This window comes from Hetaerina americana, unplaced genomic scaffold, assembly GCF_022747635.1.
Source record: "Hetaerina americana unplaced genomic scaffold, ioHetAmer1.1.p SCAF_1165, whole genome shotgun sequence".
Lineage (NCBI taxonomy): Eukaryota > Metazoa > Arthropoda > Insecta > Odonata > Calopterygidae > Hetaerina > Hetaerina americana.
Genome location: NW_027286254.1, coordinates 8,230 through 33,213, shown reverse-complemented (window position 1 = coordinate 33,213; position 24,984 = coordinate 8,230). Strand labels below are relative to the sequence as shown.

Genomic DNA, 24,984 nt, shown 5'->3' with positions numbered 1-24,984 from the left:
GGTGACGGCCTTGGTCCCCTCGGAGACGGCGTGCTTGGCCAGCTCACCGGGAAGCAAGAGCCTGACGGCGGTCTGCACCTCCCGGCTGGTGATGGTGGAGCGCTTGTTGTAGTGAGCCAGGCGAGAAGCTTCGGCGGCGATTCTCTCGAAAATGTCGTTGACGAAGCTGTTCATGATGCTCATGGCCTTGCTGGAGATTCCGGTGTCGGGGTGCACCTGCTTCAGCACTTTGTAGATGTAGATTGCGTAGCTCTCCTTCCTCCTGCGCTTCTTCTTCTTGTCTCCCTTGGAGATGTTCTTCTGGGCCTTGCCCGCTTTCTTCGCAGCCTTTCCGCTCGTCTTGGGTGGCATGGTGATCACGTTCGGCGAACGGGGTCGATTTCAGTATTTTTGCCTAACATCAGTCGCCTGCTTATGTACCCCTGGTCCGTTCCGTGAGCCGAATCTCCTCGACGACCAATCACGTAAAAGCATGATGTGGCGTCGCTCGGACGGCGGCAGCCTATATAAATGCGCCCAGGAGTCGGACAGCGATTAGACAGCACTACCAGATAAAGAAGCATTCAGCCATGTCCGGACGAGGAAAGGGAGGAAAAGTGAAGGGGAAGTCCAAGTCCCGCTCCAGCAGGGCCGGTCTTCAGTTTCCGGTCGGTCGTATCCACCGTCTGCTCCGCAAGGGGAACTATGCCGAGCGTGTTGGTGCCGGTGCCCCAGTCTACTTGGCCGCCGTCATGGAGTACCTGGCCGCGGAAGTCCTCGAGTTGGCCGGTAACGCTGCCAGGGACAACAAGAAGACGAGAATCATCCCTCGTCACTTGCAGTTGGCCATCCGCAACGACGAGGAGTTGAATAAGCTCCTGTCGGGCGTTACCATCGCTCAGGGAGGTGTCCTTCCGAACATCCAGGCGGTGCTCCTGCCCAAGAAGACTGAGAAGAAGGCATAAGCATCACGCTGTGCGCATAAAAGGTCCTTTTCAGGACCAGAACATACTAGAGAGATGTACGCGATAAATGTCATGTGAAAAAAAAAATAATAACAATAAACGTGATAAGCATAGGGACTGAAAAGTGGAGCTATAATTGGGCTAAGGTAAACGATGGGAAATACAGCGTATAAAAAGTGAAAGCGTTCGCTGAAATGCAACGAAGAATGATTGAAGGTGACACTGATTCGTTTACGATGTATTTCATAGTCTGTCATAAAATTTCACCTGCAATCTGCCGCTCATTTCTTGTTAACATGCATGGTTGCAACGGCGCGATATACATTGTCGCCAGTCCGTTGCCACGTGCTAATTCATGTACGGTTGCAACGGCGCGATTTACATTGTCGCCAGTCCGTTGCCACGTGCTTATTCCGATTCGCTGACAATGTCTTTTACGTCGGTAATGGCTCATACAATTTCAACTCTATTATCACCGCCATTTTTTTTCCGGTGCGTTCGAACAGGTCTTACTTTACTATTTATCGCCGTCACACACGCTATGGCGAATAGGGAATAATTTTTCGTTCCGTTATGGCAAAGGATTGGCTCCATCTCTGAACATTGTATTGGTCCTTAGAAGGACCTTTTTTATCGACGTACGCCGGGTGTCGGATGGCGATCCCGTCGCGTCGTGTCTAACCGCCAAACCCGTAGAGAGTGCGGCCCTGTCTCTTGAGTGCGTACACGACGTCCATGGCTGTGACGGTCTTCCTCTTGGCGTGTTCGGTGTAGGTGACGGCGTCACGAATAACGTTCTCAAGGAACACCTTGAGCACACCGCGCGTCTCCTCGTAGATGAGTCCGGAGATACGCTTCACTCCACCTCGGCGGGCGAGACGGCGGATGGCCGGCTTGGTGATGCCCTGGATGTTATCGCGGAGAACTTTGCGATGACGTTTGGCTCCTCCCTTTCCCAGGCCTTTTCCTCCCTTGCCGCGTCCAGTCATCTCTGTAGTCTGCTCGTAGTAAGGGCTGCTGTCTGATGACCTGAAATGCACCTTCGCCGGTATTTATAAACGTCGCCGCCGCGGCGATGACGTACCCGACCTCTCCACCAATCAGCGTCGCCCGTACTATCTGGCGCCATTCTCGGAAGTGCTTAAAAGACGGCGTTGACCCGGCTTTTTACAGATCGCAGAAATGGCACGTACGAAGCAGACAGCCCGCAAGTCCACCGGAGGAAAGGCCCCGAGGAAGCAGCTGGCCACCAAGGCCGCTCGCAAGAGCGCGCCGGCGACGGGAGGCGTCAAGAAGCCCCACAGGTACCGCCCCGGTACCGTGGCCCTTCGTGAGATCAGGAGATACCAGAAGAGCACGGAGCTCCTCATCCGCAAGCTGCCCTTCCAGCGCCTGGTGCGTGAGATCGCCCAGGACTTCAAGACCGATCTTCGGTTCCAGAGCTCCGCCGTCATGGCTCTCCAGGAGGCCAGCGAGGCTTACCTAGTGGGTCTCTTTGAGGACACCAACCTCTGCGCCATCCACGCTAAGCGTGTGACCATCATGCCCAAGGACATCCAGCTGGCCCGCCGTATCCGCGGAGAGCGAGCTTAGAAAGCTACTTTCGGCCGAAAAACAAAGGTCCTTTTCAGGACCAGTACATACTTAAAAGTTTGAATTTAGCACGATCGCACAATAATTGACGACGATGTAAATCCATTGGAATGATGGACGACATGAAATTTCCTTTGCGCATGGCAAGTGCGTTGGCACGGCCACGCATGAAATGAGATGAAATAAAAGTTCGTGCGAAAACTTACCCGACGCGCTTTACGAAAAGAAAACAATACTCCGTGACGTGTTGTTCATTTTACACGTTCTATGAATGTTATTCTTAATTTTTTTTTTTTCGTCCGTCCATGTCGCATCATCAATTTTAAATAGGACCGTTGTTTTTGCATGGCATTAATCATGATAAATGTTAACTTTGGGCGTGCTCGGTGGCGTGGGCATTGAGTGGCAAGCATCTTTGGAAGACATGATGGTCCTAAAAAGGACCGAGATTGGACGCTGTCTGCTGTCCTAGGTGCGCCGGTGGCGAAGCAGTGATGGTTCACTTCTTTTTCTGGGCGGCGGAAGGTTTCTTGGCGGCGGGCTTGGCCTTGGTGGGCGTCTTCTTGGGCTTGGGGGTCTTGGGTTTGGTGGCCGCCTTTTTCGCCTTCGACGGGGACTTTGCCGCCTTGGCGGCGGGTTTCCCAGCCGCCGGCTTCTTCTTTGGCTTGTCCGCCGCCTTCTTCGCCTTCTTGGCTGGTGGCGCGGACTTGCTTCGCTCCTTGGGCGCGGACCTCTTGGTGCCACTGGACGCCTTCTCGGAGGACTTCTTGGCTCCGACCGCTTTCGGTTTCTTTACTCCCGTCTTCTTGACGACCTTTTTCGCCTTGGTCGTCCCGCTGGCTGCCGCGGGTGCGGCCTTCTTGCTGTGGCTCAGCTTGAAGGAACCTGAGGCGCCCTTTCCCTTGGTCTGGACGAGAGTTCCGGCGGTGACGGCCGCCTTGAGGTACTTCTTGATGAAAGGCGAGAGCCTCTCGGCGTCCACTTTGTAGCTGGCTGCGATGTACTTCTTGATGGCTTGAAGGGAAGAGCCACCGCGCTCCTTGAGGCCCTTGACTGCGTTGTTAACCATCTCGGAAGTGGGCGGGTGCGACGGCTTTGCGCGAGCCTTCTTGGCTGCTCCGCCCTTGCTGGCCTTCTTGGAAGCCGCGGAGGTTCCTGAAGAAGGCAGGGGTTTTACTGCGACGGTGCCCGAAGGCTGGGCTGCCGGTGGTGCGGCTGCCGCTGCTCCAGATGCTGCGTCTGCCATGTTATCGGCTGCTGCGTGATGATAGAAAGAGAAAATTACCAAGACAGGATTTCATACGAAAGTCCACCTTGCTATCGTACCATTTCGGAGCAAAATACGATCTCTTCCTCTCGCCTCCGGTGCGCTTCTCGGATTGTTTGTACTCCACTCCTCCTCCGACTTTCGCGTTTCGGAGAGTGTCGGGGGCGCGTAACGAGGGCGCCTTGCGCCGCGGCGCCCGTCAGGGTTCCACCCTGTCGGCCGTGGCGGCGCCAGGCGTTTGGCGAGCCCAGTTCGTGTGCAGCGGGTCGTCAAAATACGGGTTGTCGTCCTGTCGAAGGCGTACCCGGGAATAAACGTTGCGCACGTTTCTACCGGGGTCGATTCCTCGAGATCCGAGGTAACGTACGTTCGAGGCCATCCTTCACCTGGTATTGGACGCGCTCGCGACCCGGTGGGCCGCGCGCCGGCCGCGGAAAGCGGCCCCGAGAAGACGGTCCCTTCGGACGCCTTCCCCCTGACTCGGCGCCTGTCAAACCTTCCTCCTGTTCCTCCCCGGTGCCTGTCCCGTAAGCGGACGTTTATGCATTTTTCGACGACTCGGGGGCGTCGCGACGCACCCACCTCCCGCGCCCGTGGGAAAGGATTATCGAGTCGCAAATGGAGACGGAGTCACCCGTTAAGCGCACGCCTTACGACGCGTCCGCGTGGGCTTCGAAATGGTTGCATGGGGTGGCCGAAGGGGAAAAAGAAATGAACTGTACGCACGCGAATGGGACGTCAAAGTTCACGTACAACAAAGTCGAGGATGGCGCCGAATTATGCTTTAGCCCCGTGAGCGGGCGGGAAAAACAATGTAGTAGCCGAGGGCGCGCAGTGGCGACCCGGCCGTGACGAGTTTCCAACGGCTTCGGACGTCGGTACCTCGTTGCGGGATGATGAATTTGTAGCAACCGGCATGTCATCGGAAACGAAATGATACTTCATCACGGGAAAACTCTTATTGTCGTTGAAACGGCGCCACATCCACGTTTCCGCGGATGTCTACCCTAGTTTCCTTGCACGTCTTTCGAAGAGGAGAGTCGTCTGCCGTCGACTTGTTATCGCGTTCATTTCTTTTATTACAAAGAAACACCTTCCTTCCCTGTGCGATGCGTTGGATGTGCTTTTCTCCACGGTGCCGTCAAGTTACGGAATACACCCCTACGACCTTAAAAAAAATCCCTCCCACACACACGCTGTATGTCACGTTAAATGACCCTGTGTGATGGGATACCTCGGGGACGTAGTCAACGTGAAAGCGACTCCTTGAAAACCAGGCTCTCGTAAGCGTACGTAATTCGTGTCGGCAACTTCGCTCGGTGCACATCCCCCGCCGTACGTCTTATTCACGGAAACTGCGAAAATAGGGCGCATCGCGGGATTGTATGCGCGATCATTACGATGGGAAACAGGCGTCTCGCGCCTTACTTCACCTAACTGGGTGTCTCACCTTAAGCGATCGTTTTACACGTATCAAATGGCATGGCATTTACCGTTACAACTGTGGGTTAAGTGATGGAGAGGTGACCGCTGTCGATAACTAATTTTGCGTACGGAAAAAAAAGAAAGAGCAATTGCAATCGCCATAAGCAAATAGGACAGATGCGTTTAACTCGATAATATCCACATCCCTTTCGTCGTAGTTGCGGAGCTATGACGGCTTGTATTCGTGTCTCAATATTTTTCAGTTGCTTCCAACCTAATTTCACATCGTTTCCACTTCTTTCCAATCGACATAATGTGTGTCCCTCCATGCCGTTGGAATAATATCTTTCATTAGAGCAATGGTCGACTTTTCCTTATAACTTTCGAGGGTCGGGATAGTGATTGACGGATGAGGTAGAGTGAATAGCCCTTACCTGGAAAACATTCCTGTGAATAAATAAAAAAAAAACGTGGGAAAAAGCCGTCGGGGCGTGATGCGGCGTTCAATAGTGATGACAGATTATACTATCTGGCGTAGGAAAGACTTGAATACGATTTTTCCTGGGATCGTAATCAGGGATCCAGGCTGGTTTCCAGTGCTTGCGGGTTGGGGGGACTAGGGGCGGAATTAACAGCCGGAACCGTTCATTCCTCTACGACCTCTCTTTCGTGGAACTCGTATCACCGTCGACAGTTCACGGAACATCATTTCTCGGTTCTGTCTCGAAGAAGCCCCTGTGTTAATTCAATTACTCAGTATCTACTTCGTTCTGCATTACTTAATCAATACATGTGGACCCATCAAATATTTCATCCCCGTTCATTGTTGATTCCTTGAGGTTCCTAGCGATGCGGAAGCAACTTTATCGTCACGAGTAATAAAAGAACGATGATTAACAATTTTAAGCTGTCTGGTACCTAGCACATCACCATAAAAGATACGAAATAAGCATTCCAGTGAACAGGAAAACAAATAGTCGTCTTTTCCCCGGCCAATCTGGGATCATTGCAATGTGAAGCGAAAGTCAATCGGGAGTAAAGAGGATTCAATCCACTCGCGATGAAGTAGACGACTGAAGGTTGCGTAGGTCTATGTGCACGTTCGTGTGTGTTAGTTTCTAGTGTTCATATGTAAATGACAGTTGTGTCAATGGGGGAACGTTATTCGAAAGTAACACTAGTTGACTCGAATTTAATCATTCTTATTACCAGTAGTTGCATTGCAAAATTTGACATTATCACGGCAGGAGGTAGGTATTTTGGTGATGACTGTCATAAATGTTCGCTAATGGAGGATGTTTGTCATCCATTCCGAGATTTTGAAAAAAAACTGTCTCCGTTTACATATCGCTGCGTACCCGAGATATTTTACTAATTTGGTACTCTGTGTGGATGAATTTATTAACAGATGTCATAAGGGTGATTTCAACTACACAAATTTGACAAAGTTCGATGTTAAGTATTAACGCCTCGCTGTGACTGGTATGACATTACATGATATCCCGGTGATTAAGCATCACCACAACTGCTAAGGTAATTAATCGTCATGGTGTATATCATGAGTCTTAAAATCACACGATCGTTATGAAATGTACACCGCTTCACGGCTCGTCGGCATTTTCTCCCGTCCGTAGTTAAGTTGTATGTTACTAAGTTGCCTAGGCAAGGACGTTATTCCATTCCCGGCCACTGTTACTAGGTGAATCTGATTAAATATCGCTTCACGAATCACTATTGTCCTCAAAGCCGAGCGTCCTTCGGTTAACGCCACTGCGGGAAATCGGTTGTCGAATACGGTGATGTGACGATCTCGTGTACCAAGTGTCAAATTACGGCCGGGGTGGATTCTTCAATGGGGCTAATGCGGTAAAGATTTTCACCAAATTTGCAGAAAGTAGAAATGCTAAAAGGACGGACAGGTAGGCACATGCGGCAACCTTTTTCGTCAGAAATGCACTCGGAAAGAAAGCAGTTGTAGGAAGAGTTGCCTTAATGAAAACGTTATGCAATCATCTCATAAATGATTATACCGGCCGCTAATTTTAAAGATTCTTCTTTCACGTCAAACTTCGACCTCTTTTCCCTAGATTTCATTTTCCTAATCCCGCAAAGAAATAAACAACATTAACGTGTGCCTTCCATCCCTTGTGTATCAACGTAATAAAATTAGCGGGTAAGTTGGGACTGGGACCATTTAACTTTTGCCTAGAGAAACATTTTCTGTTCTGTGGCGTGACAAGACAAGTAAAGATTTCTTGAAAGGTTAATTTCGTTCAAAGGAAGGGAATGAGCCGTCTCGCACCGGGAAAACCTTCGTGTCCCGCGGAAGGGACCCCGGTGCAAAACTATATCAAGAATCGGTCATTTGGAGGCATGGTGATCAAAGAACTGGTGTACTTCTCACGTCTGTCTCGATGCATTTGTAATCAATTGCTGTTAAATCGTTGCAGTATCGCAAAATTATAGCGGAAAAGGATGAAAAATCATTCATTCGACGTTGAAATACTTGGGGGATTCGTTCAGAGGAGGTTTATCAACATTGTTTCAGCGAGATGCCGATTTTCCAAGAAGGAAACCCGGTGCCCATTATATAAATTGTTATTTGTGCGAATGATGCTGATTCCATATGCTGTGAACGACGATGCATTCCGTAGAAATAGTTTCTGGGAATTGATTGATTGGATAGAATTAGCACAATGGAAAATCCACGGAAGCGCTCACTGCCCGCCATTTTGTTTATTGCGACGCCTGCTCGTCACGACTTGGTGAATGTACAAGGAACGCTGTTGCCCAGCTGCGTTCTATGCTTGCGAGGGTCATGGTTTCCACAGAAATTTCTTCCTCGTGCGGAATGCCACGTGGGTCATTGCGACAGCCCTTTTCTGGTTAACGTAGAAACTTGGGGCGAGGACGGGTCGCATTACCTGCCTGCCTCCTCGCGTTGAACCCCCGAGGAGTTTTACGACGCAGCGGATGGGACGGGAGGTTAAGCGGAATTAGCCTTCGCGGAAAAACGGCCGCGTGGGAAGGGCATGTGGGAACCTGTCATTTACTGCCCCTGGAAGTGAAGCAGGAGCAACGTGACCACAAGCGTACCAGTTTCGGAGGGACGCCGTGAATCCATATTATTTTTGACGGAGGGAGACATGTAAGTCAAGGCTTACGTCTGAGAAACGAGCATAGCAGGTCAGTGGTTTGAAAAGTACTGGGTGAAAGGGAAGTAATCATGGGAATATAATATTTTTTCCTTAATATCTCGACGGTCATTTTCATCAAATGCAGACGCATAGCAGTAGAAAATATATTTGAGTAGGAGGTTAGAAATTCGTCCATCTTTTATTGTCATAAGTTTCTCCTTTACATTTACTCTATTTTTTCGTGAACCGCGCGCGTGCACACCAGGTAAGTAGTTGGTGAATCGGAGGAAAGCGTGGGACTCTTTACGTTTATTTATGTACGTCCTTTGCGGCCGAGTATTGACGATTGCCCATCGCAGTCGGGTATTTGAAAACTGAAGATTATTTCATGGCCCTTAGAAGGGCCGTTAGGATGCATCAAAGCAATCCCGTCGAGGAATTTACTTTGAGCTGGTGTACTTGGTGACGGCCTTGGTCCCCTCGGAGACGGCGTGCTTGGCCAGCTCACCGGGAAGCAAGAGCCTGACGGCGGTCTGCACCTCCCGGCTGGTGATGGTGGAGCGCTTGTTGTAGTGAGCCAGGCGAGAAGCTTCGGCGGCGATTCTCTCGAAAATGTCGTTGACGAAGCTGTTCATGATGCTCATGGCCTTGCTGGAGATTCCGGTGTCGGGGTGCACCTGCTTCAGCACTTTGTAGATGTAGATTGCGTAGCTCTCCTTCCTCCTGCGCTTCTTCTTCTTGTCTCCCTTGGAGATGTTCTTCTGGGCCTTGCCCGCTTTCTTCGCAGCCTTTCCGCTCGTCTTGGGTGGCATGGTGATCACGTTCGGCGAACGGGGTCGATTTCAGTATTTTTGCCTAACATCAGTCGCCTGCTTATGTACCCCTGGTCCGTTCCGTGAGCCGAATCTCCTCGACGACCAATCACGTAAAAGCATGATGTGGCGTCGCTCGGACGGCGGCAGCCTATATAAATGCGCCCAGGAGTCGGACAGCGATTAGATTTTGATTCTTTGCTCAACCTTCGTTGAGGACGGACGTGTTTTTCTTCCGTCTGTGCGCCCTTTTCTTTTGAAAAATCTCGGGCCGCCTTTGTGTTTTCTTAGTGCCGCCGTGCGGACCCTTTGTGCCCGCCGGAGCCGCCGCTCGCCCGACCGCCCAGGCAGGCCGGTCGCGTGCCACCCCCTCCCCCTGCAGCGCTCCCAGACTGCGCGTCGCCAGCTCGTGCAGGCCCCGCCGCCGCTCGGCCGTGGCCTTTCACTTTCCCCTCCCCTCCTTCCCCTCCTGCCCCGCTCAGCGGGCTTGTCATCGTTGGCGTCTATGTCCCGCTATGAATGTGCGCCCTTCACTGTATAATTAATTGATTATGCGTGTAAAAATTTCATCAAAAAAACACGTTGAAGGCCCGCTATTCCATCCCCGTGGTTGTCGGGACGCCAACATTAACCTCGGGACGCAATCCCTGCGTCGCCGGGCTATACTGCAATACCTTCCGTCTTCCGAGGATGCAATCTCGGAATCGTGTTTAACTCCGTCCGTCTCCTCTTCCGCGATGGCTGCATCTCCCGCGGAATCAGCTGTGGCAGCCGCGAGAGCTGCTCTTGCCGTTCTCTCAGTGAACGAGAGAGATGAGCTGCTCGCCGATCTCCGCACCTCAACGCCGACTCCTGCCGTTCGCCCGTCCAACGCCGCCTCCTCTGCTGCTCCTTCTGGTGCCGCAGACATCCGACTGACTTCTAGCACGCTCCCTGACACCACTCCTGCGCCTGTGCCAATGGACGTCGCGGTAGGAGCGGATCAGGATTCTCCGGTGAGTGACTCTTCCCTTACCGGTCAATATTCCGATTTCTTGTCTTCGAAAAATGGCTATGTTTTTGAAAATGGTATTCCCCCCACCGCTGAAGACGGTTTTATCCTGGTTGCTAATAAGCGTCGTCGCTCCATGGCATCGGGCGCGATTACCGCTGCTCCGCCGTCTTCAACGGCGGTTCAGAACCGTTTCACGCTTCTGAGTGAACCGGTCACCTCTCCCCCCGCTAGCGTCCCGGCCGCCTCACGACCGGTTCAGCAGCCGCCCTCTGAAGCGACTCAGTCGCTTCCTACGCGCGCCGGTAGGATTCCTCCTTTTCGGCTTGCAGACATCTCGCAATGGGCTGAGCTACATGCTCGCATGCAGCGAGCTTGCTCAATTCCGCCCATTTCCCACTGCACAGGCAGGTCCACGGCTGTTGTAAAGTGCAGCAATATCACAGACTACAATTCAGTGAACGGAATCTTAAAAGAACTGAACATTCCGTTCGTCACCTACCAGCTCCCCGAGAACAAACGTAAGGAATTCGCTCTGCGAGGCGTCGCCCCATCAGTTTCGGATGATACTATTCTTGAACAACTTCATTCGCTGGGTTTTCAGGTGCATTCAGTACGGCGCATTTACTCTACTCGTCCTTCAGACGAGGAGCGTAAATTAAAACTCAAGGCGGTCCCGAGTTACCCGACAAACGTGTGCCACATCTCTTGTGCAAGCGATATCGATACTGTGGCTTTTCAAAGCATTCACGCGCTCGCGGGACTCCGAGTCCAAATAACTCCATTTCGCAAGTCGGGTGATCCGGTGCAGTGCCATCGCTGTCAGCGCATCGGCCACACAAAAAACCACTGCCACCTAAACCCGAATTGCGTTCGCTGCGGAGGCGCCCACTTGAGCTCCGCATGCGAAAAATCAAAGGAATCCCCCGCTACGTGTTTTCTCTGTCTTAAAGATCACCCAGCGAATTACCGGGGCTGTGAAATTCACCGTGAGGCGAAGAAAAAGAGCTTTGAACGACGCGCGGCCTCGGGCCGGGCGATTCCCGCCGGAATTCCTCCCCCCCTCTCCCGCTCCTTCGCCTCAGCTGTGGACTCGTCCTCGGCCTTCCCCGCCCTCCCCTCCAAGTCCCTTTCTCGACCGCATGGTCTTCCCTACCCTAGTGACTCCGCTACCCCTCCTCCTCCTCCGGCTTCCGCCCCAGCTCCCCCGCCCCCTTCATCTAACGCGAACCCAGATGGCCCGGAACTTCTGCGCTGGTTTCGTTCCATCATGTCGGGTATTCAAAACGCTCCCACAATGCAGGAGAAAAAAATGTATATATTAGAACAGCTACTCTGTATGCACACATAATATGCACACGGGGATCTTAAGCACAAATTTAAAAATACTATCTTGGAACTGTAACGGCTTACACCACAAAAAACACGAACTTTTACACTACGCTACCACGCACCACATTGACATTATCCTCCTACAGGAAACCTTTCTAAAACCACACATTTCCTTCTACTCCGAACATTACATTACGCATAGATTGGACAGGAACACTCCAGGGGGAGGAGTAGCTGTTCTAATTAAACGTGATTTATCCCACTCTCTTCTGGACGTTCCCATTTTGACGAACATCGAGGCTCTAGGAATAAAAGTCCATACAACGCTAGGACACATTAACATTTATTCCATTTACAATAGTCCGGGTCGCTCACGTAAATTGAATAGAAACGATCTATCTCTGCTGACGTCTCAGAGTAAGAACGGTTTGTTCGTCGGAGATTGGAATTCGAGACATGTCGCTTGGAATTGCTCGTCCACGAACACCAACGGCCGAACCCTTCTCGCCTTCATCGAGGGCAAACCCGTTTCCATCCTCGCCCCTTCCGAACCAACCCACGTGTCCCGGTCCCCGCGCACGTGCTCCGTAATTGATTTCGCCCTCTCGGTCAACCTCCCCTTCCACGAGCGTCCCTCGGTCATTCGAGACTTCGCCTCGGATCACTTTCCCCTTCTGTTTCGTCTTCCCCTTGGGCCGCAAGCCCATCTCCCCCCACTCCGCCAGGTCATTGACTGGGCTCGGTTCCCCGACACCCTTGCAAACAAACTCGAGCAGCTGTCCCCCCTTTCCTCCCCCACCCCCGAGATTCTCGACCGCCGTGCTTCGGCCGTCGCCGAAGCCTTTTCCGAGGCCAGACGATCGGTCACGAAGGATATTTTCAAACCACGTGCGGGCGAAGGGCGTCACCCTCTCCCCGCCGACATTCTCTTTAAAATCAAGCGTCGCAACGTTGCCAGACGTACCTGGCAGCGCGAAAGAACTCCCGATCTCAAAACCGCGTATAATAAACTCGCGGCGGAGGTAAAAAAGGCTATCTCAGCCTACTCCGCTCAGGAATGGCTCCGTCATATTGAATCCCTATCCTTTGTAGACAATTCCCTGTGGCGGTTGTCGAAATCTCTTCGTCGCCGCCCAAAAGCAACCAATCCCCCGATTAAATTCCGGGATTCATTTATTTTCGACCCACAGCGCAAGGCGGACATCCAGGCCGATCACCTCGAGTCCACCATGTCTGTGGATCCTTCCCCTTCTCCTCTCGATCCGGAAATCCGCCAGTTTCTAAACTCCATTCCTCCCAATTCGTCTTCTCTGGAACCGATCACCTCGGCTAAGGAGATTTCGTCTATCCTCTCTTCCCTTTCCCCGAGAAAAGCTCCCGGGTTGGACAACGTCTCAAACCGAGAATTAAAACTCGCCTCAAAAATCCCGTCCTTCCCGCTCATTCTTTCCGACCTTTTCAATCAGTGTTACATCTGTTCCCACTATCCTTCTCCTTGGAAACTTGGCAAAATCTTCCTTCTTCCCAAACCCGGAAAAGACGCAACCATTCCCGGTAATAGCCGTCCGATTACTTTACTCTCCAATATTTCGAAAATTTTTGAAAAAATCCTTCTAGATCGTCTCCAAAAACACGCCTCGGAAAATAACATCCTCCGCCCCGAACAGCTGGGCTTTCGAGAGCACGTGTCAGCAAACCACCAAGTCCTCCGCCTTTGTGAAAAAATCTCGCACGGATTTAACCAGAAAATGGTCACTGACGCTGTGTTTTTAGACGTCGCCAGAGCCTTTGACCGTGTCTGGCACGAAGGCCTCCTTTACAAACTCCACCTCTCCCGCTTTCCCTCCCCCCTTCTCCTTCTCATCCAAAGCTTCCTTTCGTGTCGGCAATTCGTCGTGACGTCAGGCGACTCTCTCTCTTCGACGCGACAAGCGGGGGCGGGAGTGCCACAAGGCTCCCTCCTAAGCCCCCTTCTATTTAATATTTACGTGAACGATTTACCGTTTACTCCACTCACATCCATCCATATGTACGCTGACGATACCGCGATCGCAGCTTCATCTCGACAATGCCACACTAATATAACGAAATTAAATGCGCACCTAAGAAAAATACATACATGGACGAAAACATGGAAAATAAAAATCAACGCGGAAAAAAGTACACACGTTCACTTCGAACGTACTAATAAACTTCCATCGCACGTCCCTCTACTCCTCAACAAACATAGAATTCCACGAGCCTCGTCGCATCGCTTTCTGGGTATCGTCCTCGATTCAAAGCTCTCCTTCTCGCCTCAGATTGAATACTGCCGCCGCAAGGCGGTAGTCGCGCGGAACCAACTCGGCTGCCTTACCGCCAATGGTTCCTCTCTCTCTCCAGCTCAAAGAATCCGGCTTTACACATCCATTATCCGCCCGCAGCTTCTCTACGGCTGCGAGGTTTTCGCCGTCCGCAAGTCGCTTTGGACCCAATTGGAAATTTTCCAGAATAAATCCATCCGGGCCTTGTTACGCATCAGCAAACTGACCCGGATGGCCGATGTCCGTCGCGCCCACAAACTCCCTTCCGTCGCGGAATTCATCCGCAAACAAGTGATGTCATTTCGCGCACGCTTAAAGCACACAGGTAACCCCCTCCTTAGAAATATCTGGGATTATCCCCCCCCACGAAAAAAAAAAGTATACACTGCCTAAAGATATTACTCTCCTATGAGTCTATCCTATTTCTGTTAATTTTAAATATCTTATTTCTTCCTAGATGTAACCGCTTCACGGACTTGCGCTTGTTTAGGTTAAGCAATAAGTATTTCTCCGCCCCGATTCAAGTTTCCCCCGCCACTTTGGGAAGGCCGCTTCACAGCCTTCCGCGGCGTCCGCTTTCAAGCCTCTGTTCTCTTTATTTCCGTTTTTATTCATTAATTTCTAAACTTCCCATTCTTAACAGGCCGCCTCACGGCATAATTCATTTTCAAACTTCCCACCCGCTTGCTCCAAACCGGTACGACAGCCAAGTAATCTACCGGCGCGCTTCACGCAATTATCACGTAATTACCCCACAAGGATAGCATTTAGAAATTCTAACTACAATAAACCAAATATGTATGTAAAATCCGAAAATTGTTAAAAGAAGAAAAAAAAAAAAAAAAAAAAAAAATATATATATATATATTTATATATATATATATTTATATATATATACAAAAAAAAAAAAAAATAAAATAAATAAATAAATAAAAAATAAATCTACAGACAGCATCCCTGAATAGGGATGAAAATAATACAAAAAAAAAAGAATTTTAGCTGTTATTTAGCCTTAGTCACCTTTATTAACTTTAGCTGGGGAAGCACTTCCCCAGATTAGTTATTAAGTTTCTCTTTCACGCAAACACAAACACACACAGCCGCCAAGTTTTTCAAATGCCATTTTATATTCTCTTGTAAATTGACCGGTAAGGGTGAGTCTTTCTCACCGGTACGGTTTTAACATGCCCTCAATCATCGAGGGTGCCAATGACTGGTAGTGCGGACAGCGATTAGACAGCACTACCAGATAAAGAAGCATTCAGCCATGTCCGGACGAGGAAAGGGAGGAAAAGTGAAGGGGAAGTCCAAGTCCCGCTCCAGCAGGGCCGGTCTTCAGTTTCCGGTCGGTCGTATCCACCGTCTGCTCCGCAAGGGGAACTATGCCGAGCGTGTTGGTGCCGGTGCCCCAGTCTACTTGGCCGCCGTCATGGAGTACCTGGCCGCGGAAGTCCTCGAGTTGGCCGGTAACGCTGCCAGGGACAACAAGAAGACGAGAATCATCCCTCGTCACTTGCAGTTGGCCATCCGCAACGACGAGGAGTTGAATAAGCTCCTGTCGGGCGTTACCATCGCTCAGGGAGGTGTCCTTCCGAACATCCAGGCGGTGCTCCTGCCCAAGAAGACTGAGAAGAAGGCATAAGCATCACGCTGTGCGCATAAAAGGTCCTTTTCAGGACCAGAACATACTAGAGAGATGTACGCGATAAATGTCATGTGAAAAAAAAAATAATAACAATAAACGTGATAAGCATAGGGACTGAAAAGTGGAGCTATAATTGGGCTAAGGTAAACGATGGGAAATACAGCGTATAAAAAGTGAAAGCGTTCGCTGAAATGCAACGAAGAATGATTGAAGGTGACACTGATTCGTTTACGATGTATTTCATAGTCTGTCATAAAATTTCACCTGCAATCTGCCGCTCATTTCTTGTTAACATGCATGGTTGCAACGGCGCGATATACATTGTCGCCAGTCCGTTGCCACGTGCTAATTCATGTACGGTTGCAACGGCGCGATTTACATTGTCGCCAGTCCGTTGCCACGTGCTTATTCCGATTCGCTGACAATGTCTTTTACGTCGGTAATGGCTCATACAATTTCAACTCTATTATCACCGCCATTTTTTTTCCGGTGCGTTCGAACAGGTCTTACTTTACTATTTATCGCCGTCACACACGCTATGGCGAATAGGGAATAATTTTTCGTTCCGTTATGGCAAAGGATTGGCTCCATCTCTGAACATTGTATTGGTCCTTAGAAGGACCTTTTTTATCGACGTACGCCGGGTGTCGGATGGCGATCCCGTCGCGTCGTGTCTAACCGCCAAACCCGTAGAGAGTGCGGCCCTGTCTCTTGAGTGCGTACACGACGTCCATGGCTGTGACGGTCTTCCTCTTGGCGTGTTCGGTGTAGGTGACGGCGTCACGAATAACGTTCTCAAGGAACACCTTGAGCACACCGCGCGTCTCCTCGTAGATGAGTCCGGAGATACGCTTCACTCCACCTCGGCGGGCGAGACGGCGGATGGCCGGCTTGGTGATGCCCTGGATGTTATCGCGGAGAACTTTGCGATGACGTTTGGCTCCTCCCTTTCCCAGGCCTTTTCCTCCCTTGCCGCGTCCAGTCATCTCTGTAGTCTGCTCGTAGTAAGGGCTGCTGTCTGATGACCTGAAATGCACCTTCGCCGGTATTTATAAACGTCGCCGCCGCGGCGATGACGTACCCGACCTCTCCACCAATCAGCGTCGCCCGTACTATCTGGCGCCATTCTCGGAAGTGCTTAAAAGACGGCGTTGACCCGGCTTTTTACAGATCGCAGAAATGGCACGTACGAAGCAGACAGCCCGCAAGTCCACCGGAGGAAAGGCCCCGAGGAAGCAGCTGGCCACCAAGGCCGCTCGCAAGAGCGCGCCGGCGACGGGAGGCGTCAAGAAGCCCCACAGGTACCGCCCCGGTACCGTGGCCCTTCGTGAGATCAGGAGATACCAGAAGAGCACGGAGCTCCTCATCCGCAAGCTGCCCTTCCAGCGCCTGGTGCGTGAGATCGCCCAGGACTTCAAGACCGATCTTCGGTTCCAGAGCTCCGCCGTCATGGCTCTCCAGGAGGCCAGCGAGGCTTACCTAGTGGGTCTCTTTGAGGACACCAACCTCTGCGCCATCCACGCTAAGCGTGTGACCATCATGCCCAAGGACATCCAGCTGGCCCGCCGTATCCGCGGAGAGCGAGCTTAGAAAGCTACTTTCGGCCGAAAAACAAAGGTCCTTTTCAGGACCAGTACATACTTAAAAGTTTGAATTTAGCACGATCGCACAATAATTGACGACGATGTAAATCCATTGGAATGATGGACGACATGAAATTTCCTTTGCGCATGGCAAGTGCGTTGGCACGGCCACGCATGAAATGAGATGAAATAAAAGTTCGTGCGAAAACTTACCCGACGCGCTTTACGAAAAGAAAACAATACTCCGTGACGTGTTGTTCATTTTACACGTTCTATGAATGTTATTCTTAATTTTTTTTTTTTCGTCCGTCCATGTCGCATCATCAATTTTAAATAGGACCGTTGTTTTTGCATGGCATTAATCATGATAAATGTTAACTTTGGGCGTGCTCGGTGGCGTGGGCATTGAGTGGCAAGCATCTTTGGAAGACATGATGGTCCTAAAAAGGACCGAGATTGGACGCTGTCTGCTGTCCTAGGTGCGCCGGTGGCGAAGCAGTGATGGTTCACTTCTTTTTCTGGGCGGCGGAAGGTTTCTTGGCGGCGGGCTTGGCCTTGGTGGGCGTCTTCTTGGGCTTGGGGGTCTTGGGTTTGGTGGCCGCCTTTTTCGCCTTCGACGGGGACTTTGCCGCCTTGGCGGCGGGTTTCCCAGCCGCCGGCTTCTTCTTTGGCTTGTCCGCCGCCTTCTTCGCCTTCTTGGCTGGTGGCGCGGACTTGCTTCGCTCCTTGGGCGCGGACCTCTTGGTGCCACTGGACGCCTTCTCGGAGGACTTCTTGGCTCCGACCGCTTTCGGTTTCTTTACTCCCGTCTTCTTGACGACCTTTTTCGCCTTGGTCGTCCCGCTGGCTGCCGCGGGTGCGGCCTTCTTGCTGTGGCTCAGCTTGAAGGAACCTGAGGCGCCCTTTCCCTTGGTCTGGACGAGAGTTCCGGCGGTGACGGCCGCCTTGAGGTACTTCTTGATGAAAGGCGAGAGCCTCTCGGCGTCCACTTTGTAGCTGGCTGCGATGTACTTCTTGATGGCTTGAAGGGAAGAGCCACCGCGCTCCTTGAGGCCCTTGACTGCGTTGTTAACCATCTCGGAAGTGGGCGGGTGCGACGGCTTTGCGCGAGCCTTCTTGGCTGCTCCGCCCTTGCTGGCCTTCTTGGAAGCCGCGGAGGTTCCTGAAGAAGGCAGGGGTTTTACTGCGACGGTGCCCGAAGGCTGGGCTGCCGGTGGTGCGGCTGCCGCTGCTCCAGATGCTGCGTCTGCCATGTTATCGGCTGCTGCGTGATGATAGAAAGAGAAAATTACCAAGACAGGATTTCATACGAAAGTCCACCTTGCTATCGTACCATTTCGGAGCAAAATACGATCTCTTCCTCTCGCCTCCGGTGCGCTTCTCGGATTGTTTGTACTCCACTCCTCCTCCGACTTTCGCGTTTCGGAGAGTGTCGGGGGCGCGTAACGAGGGCGCCTTGCGCCGCGGCGCCCGTCAGGGTTCCACCCTGTCGGCCGTGGCGGCGCCAGGCGTTTGGCGAGCCCAGTTCGTGTGCAGCGGGTCGTCAAAATACGGGTTGTCGTCCTGTCGAAGGCGTACCCGGGAATAAACGTTGCGCACGTTTCTACCGGGGTCGATTCCTCGAGATCCGAGGTAACGTACGTTCGAGGCCATCCTTCACCTGGTATTGGACGCGCTCGCGACCCGGTGGGCCGCGCGCCGGCCGCGGAAAGCGGCCCCGAGAAGACGGTCCCTTCGGACGCCTTCCCCCTGACTCGGCGCCTGTCAAACCTTCCTCCTGTTCCTCCCCGGTGCCTGTCCCGTAAGCGGACGTTTATGCATTTTTCGACGACTCGGGGGCGTCGCGACGCACCCACCTCCCGCGCCCGTGGGAAAGGATTATCGAGTCGCAAATGGAGACGGAGTCACCCGTTAAGCGCACGCCTTACGACGCGTCCGCGTGGGCTTCGAAATGGTTGCATGGGGTGGCCGAAGGGGAAAAAGAAATGAACTGTACGCACGCGAATGGGACGTCAAAGTTCACGTACAACAAAGTCGAGGATGGCGCCGAATTATGCTTTAGCCCCGTGAGCGGGCGGGAAAAACAATGTAGTAGCCGAGGGCGCGCAGTGGCGACCCGGCCGTGACGAGTTTCCAACGGCTTCGGACGTCGGTACCTCGTTGCGGGATGATGAATTTGTAGCAACCGGCATGTCATCGGAAACGAAATGATACTTCATCACGGGAAAACTCTTATTGTCGTTGAAACGGCGCCACATCCACGTTTCCGCGGATGTCTACCCTAGTTTCCTTGCACGTCTTTCGAAGAGGAGAGTCGTCTGCCGTCGACTTGTTATCGCGTTCATTTCTTTTATTACAAAGAAACACCTTCCTTCCCTGTGCGATGCGTTGGATGTGCTTTTCTCCACGGTGCCGTCAAGTTACGGAATACACCCCTACGACCTTAAAAAAAATCCCTCCCACACACACGCTGTATGTCACGTTAAATGACCCTGTGTGATGGGATACCTCGGGGACGTAGTCAACGTGAAAGCGACTCCTTGAAAACCAGGCTCTCGTAAGCGTACGTAATTCGTGTCGGCAACTTCGCTCGGTGCACATCCCCCGCCGTACGTCTTATTCACGGAAACTGCGAAAATAGGGCGCATCGCGGGATTGTATGCGCGATCATTACGATGGGAAACAGGCGTCTCGCGCCTTACTTCACCTAACTGGGTGTCTCACCTTAAGCGATCGTTTTACACGTATCAAATGGCATGGCATTTACCGTTACAACTGTGGGTTAAGTGATGGAGAGGTGACCGCTGTCGATAACTAATTTTGCGTACGGAAAAAAAAGAAAGAGCAATTGCAATCGCCATAAGCAAATAGGACAGATGCGTTTAACTCGATAATATCCACATCCCTTTCGTCGTAGTTGCGGAGCTATGACGGCTTGTATTCGTGTCTCAATATTTTTCAGTTGCTTCCAACCTAATTTCACATCGTTTCCACTTCTTTCCAATCGACATAATGTGTGTCCCTCCATGCCGTTGGAATAATATCTTTCATTAGAGCAATGGTCGACTTTTCCTTATAACTTTCGAGGGTCGGGATAGTGATTGACGGATGAGGTAGAGTGAATAGCCCTTACCTGGAAAACATTCCTGTGAATAAATAAAAAAAAAACGTGGGAAAAAGCCGTCGGGGCGTGATGCGGCGTTCAATAGTGATGACAGATTATACTATCTGGCGTAGGAAAGACTTGAATACGATTTTTCCTGGGATCGTAATCAGGGATCCAGGCTGGTTTCCAGTGCTTGCGGGTTGGGGGGACTAGGGGCGGAATTAACAGCCGGAACCGTTCATTCCTCTACGACCTCTCTTTCGTGGAACTCGTATCACCGTCGACAGTTCACGGAACATCATTTCTCGGTTCTGTCTCGAAGAAGCCCCTGTGTTAATTCAATTACTCAGTATCTACTTCGTTCTGCATTACTTAATCAATACATGTGGACCCATCAAATATTTCATCCCCGTTCATTGTTGATTCCTTGAGGTTCCTAGCGATGCGGAAGCAACTTTATCGTCACGAGTAATAAAAGAACGATGATTAACAATTTTAAGCTGTCTGGTACCTAGCACATCACCATAAAAGATACGAAATAAGCATTCCAGTGAACAGGAAAACAAATAGTCGTCTTTTCCCCGGCCAATCTGGGATCATTGCAATGTGAAGCGAAAGTCAATCGGGAGTAAAGAGGATTCAATCCACTCGCGATGAAGTAGACGACTGAAGGTTGCGTAGGTCTATGTGCACGTTCGTGTGTGTTAGTTTCTAGTGTTCATATGTAAATGACAGTTGTGTCAATGGGGGAACGTTATTCGAAAGTAACACTAGTTGACTCGAATTTAATCATTCTTATTACCAGTAGTTGCATTGCAAAATTTGACATTATCACGGCAGGAGGTAGGTATTTTGGTGATGACTGTCATAAATGTTCGCTAATGGAGGATGTTTGTCATCCATTCCGAGATTTTGAAAAAAAACTGTCTCCGTTTACATATCGCTGCGTACCCGAGATATTTTACTAATTTGGTACTCTGTGTGGATGAATTTATTAACAGATGTCATAAGGGTGATTTCAACTACACAAATTTGACAAAGTTCGATGTTAAGTATTAACGCCTCGCTGTGACTGGTATGACATTACATGATATCCCGGTGATTAAGCATCACCACAACTGCTAAGGTAATTAATCGTCATGGTGTATATCATGAGTCTTAAAATCACACGATCGTTATGAAATGTACACCGCTTCACGGCTCGTCGGCATTTTCTCCCGTCCGTAGTTAAGTTGTATGTTACTAAGTTGCCTAGGCAAGGACGTTATTCCATTCCCGGCCACTGTTACTAGGTGAATCTGATTAAATATCGCTTCACGAATCACTATTGTCCTCAAAGCCGAGCGTCCTTCGGTTAACGCCACTGCGGGAAATCGGTTGTCGAATACGGTGATGTGACGATCTCGTGTACCAAGTGTCAAATTACGGCCGGGGTGGATTCTTCAATGGGGCTAATGCGGTAAAGATTTTCACCAAATTTGCAGAAAGTAGAAATGCTAAAAGGACGGACAGGTAGGCACATGCGGCAACCTTTTTCGTCAGAAATGCACTCGGAAAGAAAGCAGTTGTAGGAAGAGTTGCCTTAATGAAAACGTTATGCAATCATCTCATAAATGATTATACCGGCCGCTAATTTTAAAGATTCTTCTTTCACGTCAAACTTCGACCTCTTTTCCCTAGATTTCATTTTCCTAATCCCGCAAAGAAATAAACAACATTAACGTGTGCCTTCCATCCCTTGTGTATCAACGTAATAAAATTAGCGGGTAAGTTGGGACTGGGACCATTTAACTTTTGCCTAGAGAAACATTTTCTGTTCTGTGGCGTGACAAGACAAGTAAAGATTTCTTGAAAGGTTAATTTCGTTCAAAGGAAGGGAATGAGCCGTCTCGCACCGGGAAAACCTTCGTGTCCCGCGGAAGGGACCCCGGTGCAAAACTATATCAAGAATCGGTCATTTGGAGGCATGGTGATCAAAGAACTGGTGTACTTCTCACGTCTGTCTCGATGCATTTGTAATCAATTGCTGTTAAATCGTTGCAGTATCGCAAAATTATAGCGGAAAAGGATGAAAAATCATTCATTCGACGTTGAAATACTTGGGGGATTCGTTCAGAGGAGGTTTATCAACATTGTTTCAGCGAGATGCCGATTTTCCAAGAAGGAAACCCGGTGCCCATTATATAAATTGTTATTTGTGCGAATGATGCTGATTCCATATGCTGTGAACGACGATGCATTCCGTAGAAATAGTTTCTGGGAATTGATTGATTGGATAGAATTAGCACAATGGAAAATCCACGGAAGCGCTCACTGCCCGCCATTTTGTTTATTGCGACGCCTGCTCGTCACGACTTGGTGAATGTACAAGGAACGCTGTTGCCCAGCTGCGTTCTATGCTTGCGAGGGTCATGGTTTCCACAGAAATTTCTTCCTCGTGCGGAATGCCACGTGGGTCATTGCGACAGCCCTTTTCTGGTTAACGTAGAAACTTGGGGCGAGGACGGGTCGCATTACCTGCCTGCCTCCTCGCGTTGAACCCCCGAGGAGTTTTACGACGCAGCGGATGGGACGGGAGGTTAAGCGGAATTAGCCTTCGCGGAAAAACGGCCGCGTGGGAAGGGCATGTGGGAACCTGTCATTTACTGCCCCTGGAAGTGAAGCAGGAGCAACGTGACCACAAGCGTACCAGTTTCGGAGGGACGCCGTGAATCCATATTATTTTTGACGGAGGGAGACATGTAAGTCAAGGCTTACGTCTGAGAAACGAGCATAGCAGGTCAGTGGTTTGAAAAGTACTGGGTGAAAGGGAAGTAATCATGGGAATATAATATTTTTTCCTTAATATCTCGACGGTCATTTTCATCAAATGCAGACGCATAGCAGTAGAAAATATATTTGAGTAGGAGGTTAGAAATTCGTCCATCTTTTATTGTCATAAGTTTCTCCTTTACATTTACTCTATTTTTTCGTGAACCGCGCGCGTGCACACCAGGTAAGTAGTTGGTGAATCGGAGGAAAGCGTGGGACTCTTTACGTTTATTTATGTACGTCCTTTGCGGCCGAGTATTGACGATTGCCCATCGCAGTCGGGTATTTGAAAACTGAAGATTATTTCATGGCCCTTAGAAGGGCCGTTAGGATGCATCAAAGCAATCCCGTCGAGGAATTTACTTTGAGCTGGTGTACTTGGTGACGGCCTTGGTCCCCTCGGAGACGGCGTGCTTGGCCAGCTCACCGGGAAGCAAGAGCCTGACGGCGGTCTGCACCTCCCGGCTGGTGATGGTGGAGCGCTTGTTGTAGTGAGCCAGGCGAGAAGCTTCGGCGGCGATTCTCTCGAAAATGTCGTTGACGAAGCTGTTCATGATGCTCATGGCCTTGCTGGAGATTCCGGTGTCGGGGTGCACCTGCTTCAGCACTTTGTAGATGTAGATTGCGTAGCTCTCCTTCCTCCTGCGCTTCTTCTTCTTGTCTCCCTTGGAGATGTTCTTCTGGGCCTTGCCCGCTTTCTTCGCAGCCTTTCCGCTCGTCTTGGGTGGCATGGTGATCACGTTCGGCGAACGGGGTCGATTTCAGTATTTTTGCCTAACATCAGTCGCCTGCTTATGTACCCCTGGTCCGTTCCGTGAGCCGAATCTCCTCGACGACCAATCACGTAAAAGCATGATGTGGCGTCGCTCGGACGGCGGCAGCCTATATAAATGCGCCCAGGAGTCGGACAGCGATTAGATTTTGATTCTTTGCTCAACCTTCGTTGAGGACGGACGTGTTTTTCTTCCGTCTGTGCGCCCTTTTCTTTTGAAAAATCTCGGGCCGCCTTTGTGTTTTCTTAGTGCCGCCGTGCGGACCCTTTGTGCCCGCCGGAGCCGCCGCTCGCCCGACCGCCCAGGCAGGCCGGTCGCGTGCCACCCCCTCCCCCTGCAGCGCTCCCAGACTGCGCGTCGCCAGCTCGTGCAGGCCCCGCCGCCGCTCGGCCGTGGCCTTTCACTTTCCCCTCCCCTCCTTCCCCTCCTGCCCCGCTCAGCGGGCTTGTCATCGTTGGCGTCTATGTCCCGCTATGAATGTGCGCCCTTCACTGTATAATTAATTGATTATGCGTGTAAAAATTTCATCAAAAAAACACGTTGAAGGCCCGCTATTCCATCCCCGTGGTTGTCGGGACGCCAACATTAACCTCGGGACGCAATCCCTGCGTCGCCGGGCTATACTGCAATACCTTCCGTCTTCCGAGGATGCAATCTCGGAATCGTGTTTAACTCCGTCCGTCTCCTCTTCCGCGATGGCTGCATCTCCCGCGGAATCAGCTGTGGCAGCCGCGAGAGCTGCTCTTGCCGTTCTCTCAGTGAACGAGAGAGATGAGCTGCTCGCCGATCTCCGCACCTCAACGCCGACTCCTGCCGTTCGCCCGTCCAACGCCGCCTCCTCTGCTGCTCCTTCTGGTGCCGCAGACATCCGACTGACTTCTAGCACGCTCCCTGACACCACTCCTGCGCCTGTGCCAATGGACGTCGCGGTAGGAGCGGATCAGGATTCTCCGGTGAGTGACTCTTCCCTTACCGGTCAATATTCCGATTTCTTGTCTTCGAAAAATGGCTATGTTTTTGAAAATGGTATTCCCCCCACCGCTGAAGACGGTTTTATCCTGGTTGCTAATAAGCGTCGTCGCTCCATGGCATCGGGCGCGATTACCGCTGCTCCGCCGTCTTCAACGGCGGTTCAGAACCGTTTCACGCTTCTGAGTGAACCGGTCACCTCTCCCCCCGCTAGCGTCCCGGCCGCCTCACGACCGGTTCAGCAGCCGCCCTCTGAAGCGACTCAGTCGCTTCCTACGCGCGCCGGTAGGATT

General features: G+C 51.1%; 1 protein-coding gene across 1 annotated transcript; it reads left to right on the top strand.

The window, feature by feature from the left end:
• Positions 1–9,915: 9,915 nt before the first annotated feature.
• LOC139685581 (uncharacterized) lies at positions 9,916–24,199 on the top strand. The gene is made up of 2 exons (XM_071582519.1): positions 9,916–10,173; positions 23,972–24,199. The coding sequence occupies exons 1-2, from the start codon at positions 9,916–9,918 to the stop codon at positions 24,197–24,199; spliced, it is 486 nt and encodes a 161-aa protein (XP_071438620.1).
• The last annotated feature ends 785 nt before the right edge of the window (positions 24,200–24,984 follow it).

Excerpts from the sequence above, each read along its gene's own strand:
- LOC139685581 (XM_071582519.1), top strand. The coding sequence starts at position 9,916 with ATGGCTGCATCTCCCGCGGAATCAGCTGTGGCAGCCGCGAGAGCTGCT. Across the intron at positions 10,174-23,971 it reads GAGCGGATCAGGATTCTCCG|TGCCGCCGTGCGGACCCTTT; the intron begins GTGAGTGACTCT and ends GTGTTTTCTTAG.